This window comes from Coregonus clupeaformis, chromosome 5 (assembly GCF_020615455.1).
Source record: "Coregonus clupeaformis isolate EN_2021a chromosome 5, ASM2061545v1, whole genome shotgun sequence".
Classification (NCBI taxonomy): Eukaryota; Metazoa; Chordata; class Actinopteri; order Salmoniformes; family Salmonidae; genus Coregonus; species Coregonus clupeaformis.
Window position 1 is genome coordinate 38,728,588 of NC_059196.1, and position 9,865 is coordinate 38,738,452.

The 9,865-nt window shown below is 46.9% G+C and overlaps 2 protein-coding genes across 2 annotated transcripts in view; both read left to right on the top strand.

Moving 5' to 3' along the window:
* Positions 1-2,948: 2,948 nt before the first annotated feature.
* Positions 2,949-5,575, top strand: LOC123484439 (chitinase-like protein PB1E7.04c). Its single transcript, XM_045214802.1, has 3 exons — positions 2,949-2,954; positions 3,565-4,382; positions 4,471-5,575. The coding sequence occupies exons 1-3, from the start codon at positions 2,949-2,951 to the stop codon at positions 5,573-5,575; spliced, it is 1,929 nt and encodes a 642-aa protein (XP_045070737.1).
* A 3,386-nt stretch (positions 5,576-8,961) lies between these two features.
* cldn8.2 (claudin 8.2) overlaps positions 8,962-9,865 on the top strand; it is a 1,663-nt gene continuing 759 nt past the window's right edge. The window contains exon 1 of the mRNA XM_041877108.2: positions 8,962-9,865. This exon is cut by the window's right edge and continues 759 nt beyond it. Within this exon, the coding sequence (XP_041733042.1) occupies positions 9,065-9,865 (801 nt within the window). The 5' untranslated portion in view covers positions 8,962-9,064.

A 9,865-nucleotide genomic window follows, 5' to 3' on the forward strand; every position in this document is an offset into this window, starting at 1 on the left:
AGGAGGAGAGAGGAGAGAGGAGGAGGGAGAGGCAGGGGGAGGAGGCAGGAGAGAGGAGGGAGAGGCAGGGGAGGAGGAGGGAGAGAGGAGAGAGGAGGGAGGAGGGAGGTGGCAGGGGGAGGAGGAGGGAGAGGCAGGGGGGAGGAGGAAGGAGAGAGGAGGGAGAGGCAGGGGGAGGAGGAGGGAGAGAGGAGAGAGGAGGGAGGAGGGAGGAGGAGGGAGAGAGGAGGGAGAGAGGAGGGAGAGGAGGGAGAGGCAGGGGGAGGAGGAGGGAGAGAGGAGGGAGAGGCAGGTGGAGGAGGAGGGAGAGGCATGGGAGGAGAGAGGAGGGAGGAGGCAGGGGGAGGAGAGAGGAGAGAGGCAGGGGAGGAGAGAGGAGGGAGGAGGCAGGGGGGAGGAGAGAGGAGGGAGGAGGGAGGAGGCAGGGGGAGAGAGAGAGGAGGGAGGAGGCAGGGGGAGGAGAGAGGAGGGAGGAGGGAGGAGGCAGGGGGAGGAGAGAGGAGGGAGGAGAGAGGAGGGAGGAGGCAGGGGGAGGAGAGAGGAGAGAGGAGGGAGGGGGAGGAGGGAGGGGGAGGAGAGAGGAGGGAGGAGGCAGGGGGAGGAGAGAGGAGGGAGTAGGGAGGAGAGAGGGGGGAGGAGAGGCAGGGGGAGGAGAGAGGAGGGAGGAAGGAGGAGAGGCAGGGGAGGATAGAGGAGAGAGGAGGGAGGGAAGCTGTGTTTAAACAATCATTGATAAAAAATACATTCTAGGAGTTATTTTTAGATGATTGTTAACTTAATCTCTGCTGCCGCACTGCAAGCGCTACTGGTGCATCAAGTCTGACACCAACAGGCTACACGGACTATCTAATATGACCTTGACCCTCTCTCTGACCAAGTCTGTAATACCTACATGTTTCAAGCAAACCACCATAGTCCCCTGTGCCTAAGAACGCCAAGGTAACCTGTCTAAATGATTATCGCCCTGTAGCTTTCACATCTTTAGCCATGAAATGCTTTTAAAGGCTGGTCATGGCTCACATCAACCCAATCATCCCAGAAACCCTGCACCCACTCCAATTTGCATACCGCCCCAACGGATCCACAGATGATGCAATCTCTATTGCACGCCACACTGCCATTTTCCACTTAGACAAAAGGAATACCTACGTGAGAATGCTGTTCATTGACTACAGCTCAACGTTCAACACCATAGTGCCCTCCAAGCTCATCACTAAGCTAAGGACCCTGGGACTGAACACCTCCCTCTGCAACTGGATCCTGGACTTCCTGACGGGCCGCCCCCCAGGTGGTGAGGGTAGGCAACAACACATCTGCCACGCTGATCCTCAACACGGGGGCCCCTTAGGGGTGCGTACTCAGACCCCTCCTGTACTCCATGTTCACCCATGACTGCATGTACTCCAAGATCATCATTAAGTTTGCCCACGACACGACGGTGGTAGGCCTGATCACCGATGACGATGAGACAGCCTATAGGGAGGAGGTCAGAGACCTGGCAGTGTGATTCCAGGACACAACCTCTCCCTCTCGTGGACTACATGAAACGGAGGGCCGAACACGCCCCCATTCACATCAAAGGAGCCGTAGTGGAGCAGGTTGAGAGCTTCAAGTTCCTCGGTGTCTACATCACTAAGGACCTATCATGGTCCAAACACACCAACACAGTCGTGAAGAGGGCACGACAACGCCTCTTCCCCCTCAGGAGGCTGAAAAGATTTGGCACGGGCCCTCAGAGCCGCAAAAAGTTATACAGCTGCACCATTGAGAGCATCTTGACTGGCTGCATCACCGCCTGGTATGGCAACTGCTCAGCATCTGACCGCAAGGTGCTACAGAGGCCAGGGTAGTGTGTACATCCCAGTACATCACTGGGGCCGAACTAACTGCCATCCAGAACCTCTATACCAGGCGGTGTCAGAGGAAGGCCCTAAATATTGTCAAAGACTCCAGCCACCCAAGTCAAAGACTGTTCTCTCTGCTACCGCACGGCAAGCGGTACCGGAGCGCCAAGTCTGTGACCAAAAGGCACTCCCAAACCATAAGACTGCTGAATAGTTAATCAAATGGATACCCGGACTATTTACATTGACTCCCTCTATTATTTATGTGTTTATCTTAATTGTTTTGCACTGGTTCGATGCACACTCACTGGACTTTACCCACACATTTTTACCCCTACCCACATGTACACACTGTATTACCTCAATTACCTAAACTACCTCGTACCGCTGCACATTGACTCGGTACCGGTACTTCCTGTATATAGCCTTGTTATTGTTTTTAGTGTGTTACTATTTCCTTGTTTTAAACTCTGCACTGTTGAGAATGGGCTCGTAAGGAAGCATTTCACTGTAACACCTGTTGTATTCGGCACGTGATCAATACAATCTACCTCTATCACTCCAGAATCACTGCACATTGTAAATATGGTATTGAAACTGACCCTGTTTATAGTATGTTTACTTACTTATTGTGTTCTTCATATTTCTCATGTATTTTTTCTAGTGTTACATTGTTATTGCGTTGTTGGGTTTTGAGTTCGCAAGAAAGGCATTTCACTGTACTTGTGCACGTGACATGTAAACTTGAATCCCTTTCATTTGGTTCCTCGTCCCATTTGAATCAACTTTATAATAATAATATGCCATTTAGCAGACGCTTTTATCCAAAGCGACTTACAGTCATACATATTTAATTTTTTTGTGTATGGGTGGTCCCGGGGATCGAACCCACTACCTTGGCGTTACAAGCGCTGTGCTCTACTAGCTGAGCTACAGAGGACCACATTATCAAGGGAACAGGCTGCCATTAGGATATCTGCTGTGCTGTTGTTACCAATGTAATATCCTGTCTAAAGCTCCACCCACGATGACACGTACTGTTAAGCCTCTCAAGATATTTCAAACCTTAGAAAGGTCACATCCTTCCAAAGTTTTAGTTGGAAGATGCCGGTGGGTTTTCAGATCAACGTTTCCCATAAGTAGAGTTAGTTAATTTGTAAGTCGATCTGGATAAGAGCGTCTGCTAAATGACGTAAATGTAAATGTTATACACTTTATGATACCATTAATGTGTGTTGAGCTCATGTGTTTCATTTTGTTGTTCTGGTAGAGTTGGTGAAAAGCCGACGTACCTAACCGTGAAAGAAAGAAAAACAGTGAATGACTCTTTGCTGTTTTGTTTTCAACACCTGATTCCCCTGGTCATGGCGGTTTCAGTCAGATGGGCTGTTCTCTGTTGGAAGATAGTGGTGTTTGATTACCTTTGAAGGAGAGGAGGGGTGGCAGACTAACCCAACTGGTCCTACTGGTTTTCAGTTTCTGTTCCTGTTTTCTCTCTCTCCTCCCCCCTCAGCCCCTCCCCCTCTCCTCACCCTCTACCTGAAAACTCTGCTCCCATAGGAAAGTATTGTTAGCTGATATAGAACCATATGTATATAGAGGCCTACATTTTTTGAATTTGTCAGATTACAGTTTGATAAACAAATCGAATATCTTTGTAAGTGGTCACAATATCCCTTATGGTCAAATGTCAATCTTTAGAGATACATATCTGTAGTAGACAGCTAGCTATTGGGCTAGCAGCAAAATCAGTAGTAGTAGCAGCATCAGTAGTAGCAGCATCAGTAGCAGCATCAGTAGCAGCATCAGTATCAGCAGCATCAGTAGTAGCAGCATCAATAGTAACAGCATCACTAGCAGCAGCATCAGTAGCAGCAGCATCAGTAGCAGCATCAATAGTAGCAGCATCAGTAGCAGCAGCATCAGTAGCAGCAGCATCAATAGTAGCAGCATCAGTAGCAGCAGCATCAGTAGTAGTAGCAGCAGCATCAGTAGCAGCATCAGTAGCAGCAGCATCAGTTGCAGAAGCATCAGTACTAGCAGCATCAGTAGTAGCAGCATCAGTAGCATTATCAGTAGCAGCAGCATCAGTATCAGCAGCATCAGTAGCAGCAGCATCAGTATCAGCAGCATCAGTAGCAGCAGCATCAGTAGCATTATCAGTAGTAGCAGCATCAGTAGCAGCAGCATCAGTAGCATTATCAGTATCAGCAGCATCAGTACTAGCATTATCAGTACTAGCAGCATCAGTACTAGCAGCATCAGTAGTAGCAGCATCAGTACTAGCAGCATCAGTAGTAGAAGCATCAGTAGTAGCAGCATCAGTACTAGCAGCATCAGTAGTAGCAGCATCAGTACTAGCAGCATCAGTAGCAGCAGCATCAGTAGTAGCAGCATCAGTAGTAGCAGCATCAGTACTGGCAGCATCAGTAGTAGCAGCATCAGTAGTAGCAGCATCAGTAGTAGTAGCATCAGTAGCAGCAGCACCAGTAGTAGCAGCATCAGTAGTAGTAGCATCAGTAGTAGCATCATCAGTCAGTAGTAGCAGCATCAGTAGTAGCAGCATCAGTAGTAGTAGCATCAGTCGTGGCAGCATCAGTAGCAGCAGCATCAGTTGCATTATCAGTAGCATTATCAGTAGCAGCAGCATCAGTAGCAGCAGCATCAGTATCAGCAGCATCAGTAGCAGCAGCATTAGTATCAGCAGCATCAGTAGCAGCAGCATCAGTAGCATTATCAATAGTAGCAGCATCAGTAACAGCAGCATCATTAGCATTATCAGTATCAGCAGCATCAGTACTAGCATTATCAGTACTATCAGCATCAGTAGTAGCACCATCAGTAGTAGCAGCATCAGTACTAGCAGCATCAGTAGTAGCAGCATCAGTTTTAGCACGATCAGTACCAGCAGCATCAGTAGTAGCAGCATCAGTAGTAGCAGCATCAGTACTAGCAGCATCAGTAGCAGCAGCATCAGTAGTAGCATCATTAGTAGTAGCAGCATCAGTAGTAGCAGCATCATTACTAGCAGCATCAGTAGTAGCAGCATCAGTACAAGCAGCATCAGTAGTAGTAGCATCAGTAGCAGCAGCATCAGTAGTAGCAGCATCAGTACTAGCAGCATCAGTAGTAGCAGCATCAGTAGTAGTAGCATCAGTACTGGCAGCATCAGTATCAGCAGCATCAGGACTAGCAGCATCAGTATCAGCAGCATCAGTAGTAGCAGCATCAGTAGCAGCATCAGTAGTAGCATCAGTAGCAGCATCAGTAGCAGCAGCATCGGTAGCAGCATCAGTAGCAGCAGCATCAGTAGCAGCATCAGTAGTAACAGCATCAGTAGCAGCATCAGTAGCAGCATCAGTAGCAGCAGCAGCAGTAGCAGCATCAGTAGCAGCATCAGTAGCAGCAGCATCAGTAGCAGCATCAGTAGCAGCATCAGTAGCAGCAGCATCAGTAGCAGCATCAGTAGCAGCAGCATCAGTAGCAGCATCAGTAGCATCAGTAGCAGCAGCATCAGTAGCAGCATCAGTAGCAGCAGCATCAGTAGCAGCAGCATCAGTAGCAGCAGCATCAGTAGCAGCATCAGTAGCAGCATCAGTAGCAGCATCAGTAGCAGCAGTTCCGCCTGGCCTTGGAGCTGGTGTTACAGTAAAACTGATCCCTCTCAGGTATCTCTTCCGCCACACCTATCAACCTATCACGGTCTCCTTTACGTGTTACATCTTAGCTGAAGAGGCTCCTCAATACCTATGATCAACCTTTATTTCACCTGTATTTATACAGGTTAGTCTTAGTGAGATAACATTTTATGTTTGAAAAGAGAGATGTACCTGTTCAAGATACTGTTGCAGCAGTCGACAGTTAGACAAGTTACACATAGAGTACAAGAGCTGATGGTGGGCTACAGGAAACGGAGGGCAGAGCACGCCCCCATCCACATCAACAGGGCTGTAGTTCTGTTCCTCGGTGTCCACATCACTAAGGAATTAGCATGGTCCACACACACACACACAATCATGAAGAGGGCACGACAGCGCCTCTTCCCCCACCGCAGGAGGCTGAAAATATTTAGTCTGGGCCCTCAGATCCTCAAATAGTTCTACAGCTGCACCATTGAGAACATATGATCAAAACTATGAAATAATATATATAGAATCAAGTAGTAACCCAAAAAGTGTTAAACAAATAAAAATATATTTTATATTTGAGATTCTTCAAATAGCCACCCTTTGCCTTGATGACAGCTTTGCACACTCTTGGCATTCTCTCAACCAGCTTCACTTGGAATGCTTTTCCAACAGTCTTGAAGGAGTTCCCACATATGCTGAGCACTTGTTGGCTGCTTTTCCTTCACTCTGCGGTCCGACTCATCCCAAACCATCTCAATTGGTTTGAGGTCGGGGGATTGTGGAGGCCAGGTAATCTGATGCAGCACTCCATCACTCCTTCTTGGTAAAATAGCCCTTACACAGCCTGGAGGTGTGTTGGGTCATTGTCCTGTTGAAAAACAATTGATAGTCCCACTAAGCCCAAACCAGATGGGATGGCGTATCGCTGCAGAATGCTGTGGTAGCCATGCTGGTTAAGTGTGCCTTGAATTCTAAATAAATCACCGACAGTGTCACCAGCAAAGCACCCCCACACCATAACACCTCCTCCTCCATGCTTTACAGTGGGAACTACACATGTGGAGATCATCCGTTCACCCACACAGCGTCTCACAAAGACATTGCGGTTTGAACCAAAAATCTCCAATTTGGACTCCAGACCAAAGGACAGATTTCCACCAGTCTAATGTCCATTGCTCGTGTTTCCTGGCCCAAGCAGGTCTCTTCTTCTTATTGGTGTCCTTTAGTAGTGGTTTCTTTGCGGCAATTCGACCATGAAGGCCTGATTCACACAGTCCCCTCTGAACAGTTGATGTTGAGATGTGTCTGTGACTTGAACTCTGTGAAGCATTTATTTGGGCTGCAATTTCTGAGGCTGGTAACTCTAATGAACTTATCCTCTGCAGCAGAGATAACTCTGGGTCTTCCATTCCTGTGGCGGTCCTCATGAGAGCCAGTTTCATCATAGCGCTTGATGGTTTTTGCGACTGCACTTGAAGAAACTTTCAAAGTTCTTGACATTTTCCGTATTGACTGACCTTCATGTCTTAAAGTAATGATGGACTGTCGTTTCTCTTTGCTTATTTGAGCTGTTCTTGCCATAATATGGACTTGGTCTTTTACCAAATAGGGCTATCTTCTGTATACCCCACCTACCTTGTCACAACACAACTGATTTGGCTCAAATGCATTAAGAAGGAAATAAATTCCACAAATTAACTTTTAACAAGGCAGACCTGTTAATTGAAATGGATTCCAGGTGACTACCTCATGAAGCTGGTTGAGAGAATGCCAAGAGTGTGCAAAGCTGTCATCAAGGCAAAGGGTGGCTTTTTGAAGAATCTCAAATATAAAATATATATATATATATATATATATATATATATTTTGTTTAACACTTTTTTGGTTACTACATGATTCCATATGTGTTATTTCATAGTTTTGATGTCTTCGCTATTATTCTACAATGTAGAAAATAGTAAAAATAAAGAAAAACCCTTGAGTGAGTAGGTGTGTCCAAACTTTTGACTGGTAGTGTACATATCTACCTCAATTACCTCGTACCCCTGCACATCGACTCGGTACTGGTACTTCCTGTATATCGCCATGTTATTTTCTACTTCCTGTATATAGCCATGTTATTTTCTACTTCCTGTATATAGACATGTTCTTTTCTACTTCCTGTATATAGACATGTTCTTTTCTACTTCCTGTATATAGACATGTTCTTTTCTACTTCCTGTATATAGCCATGTTAATTTATACTTCCTGTATATAGCCATGTTAATTTATACTTCCTGTATATAGCCATGTTATTGTTATTAGTTATTCACTGTGTTTTTATTCCTCATGTCACTGTTCTTTTTTTTTTATCTTCTTTTTTATATCTGAGTACTATACACATGAAGAACTTGAATTATGGAGAACAACAACTGTACCCTGGGCTTGTTTACTCACTCTTCATGTGAAGGGAACAAAACACAGGAGTAATTAACAGTGTGTGTGTGGGTGTGTGTGTGTGAGAGAGAGAGAGAGAGAGAGAGAGAGAGAGAGAGAGAGAGAGAGAGAGAGAGAGAGAGAGAGAGAGAGAGAGAGAGAGAGAGAGAGAGAGAGAGAGAGAGAGAGAGAGAGAGACAGAGACAGAGACAGAGACAGAGACAGAGACAGAGACAGAGACAGAGACGGAGAGACAGAGACAGAGACAGAGACAGAGACAGAGACAGAGACAGAGACAGAGACAGAGAGAGAGAGAGAGAGAGAGAGAGAGAGAGAGAGAGAGATACGTATTGAGAATCGTGGAAGGGAATCTGGTGTCCTTATGCTGTGTATCTGCGGTGTTACACTGTAATAAAGCTTTGCTGTGTTGTACCAAACACAACACACCGCTGTGATTAGGATGAATACTGTTGCCATGGGAATGTGGGATTAGGATGAATACTGTTGCCATGGGAATGTGGGATTAGGATGAACATGTTCCTGAGTCCTGGGATATTATTATTTGATTGATTTATTTTTTACTCTGATGTGATTTAATCATAGATTGTTTTGTTGCTTGGTGGTTGTGTATTAAAGTACAACAAACATTATTATACCTTTGTTGTATTGTGCCAAAGACACTACAAATGATCTTGATCAATTACCATGATGAGGGTGAGAGTTCCTGAGTATTTGGGAATATTATTTTAAGTGTTAAGTTTAGTTTAATCTTCCAGTTAGAATAAGTGATCATTGCTTGTTTTTTGTTGTTTGAGTCATACTGTTAGGTTTCTATTTCATTACAGTAACAATCTGCTTCATCACAGAATACCCCATGTACTAACTCCTTCATCTCTCAATTCACTGAGTCATTGTCTCTGTGAAATCTGGTTTCAACGGCTTTCAAATCACTTGTTTGTGTCGTCAAAGCAGGTACAGCCAGTTTCCCTGTCCTTCATTTATCTGATGTCGTAAAGCACCTGAACCAGAAGAGTTGCATCGTTAGCATACTCTTTTGGGGTGTATAACCTCTTCATCCGGCTCCTGTCCTCTCATTTAGTTCAGCGGTGAGATAGAGGGAGGAGAGCTCTGATAAGCCAGTCCTCGGTTGGGTCCTCTAACCGACAGCCAGCCAACATGGACCGGTCCTACATGGGCAGTGCCACCGCTTACAGTGTCTATGGGAAGCCGCCTCAGTCCTACGTGGACCCGGCCTATGACGAAAAAGCGGCCAAGTCGTACATGGACTCAGTGTATGAGGAGAAGAAGAAGGTAGAGAAGAAGGCCCGCTCCGAGGCTGTCTGCTGCGAGGTTGTGGCGCTGATCTTCGGATTTGTCGGCCTGATCGGCGTCTCCGCTGTGACGGGCTTGCCCATGTGGAAGGTGACAGCATTTATCCAGGAGAACATCATCGTCATGGAGACGCGCTGGGAGGGTCTGTGGATGAACTGCTACAGACAAGCCAACATCAGGATGCAGTGCAAGGTGTACGACTCTCTGCTGTTCCTCCCTGCAGACCTGCAGGCTGCCAGAGGCCTCATGTGTTCCTCCGTAGCGGTGTCCGCCATCGCTCTGATCCTCTCTGCCGTGGGGATGAGGTGTACTAAGGTGGTGGACCACCGGCCGCGCACCAAGCACATTGTCCTGGTGACCGGGGGATGCCTGTTCCTTGTAGGCTGTGTCACCACCATCATTCCAGTGTCCTGGACAGCCAACGTGATCATCCGGGACTTCTACAACCCCCTGCTGATCGACGCCCAGCGCAGGGAGCTGGGGGAGGCACTCTACATCGGATGGGTGACCTCGGCTCTGCTGTTTGTGGCTGGGGTCATACTGCTTAGTCGCCACGCGCCCCGGGTAGGAGACGATGAGAGGGAGAGGATGGTCTATAACCCCAACGGGCCTGGGTATGTCTACCAGCCTGGAGTGAACTACCAG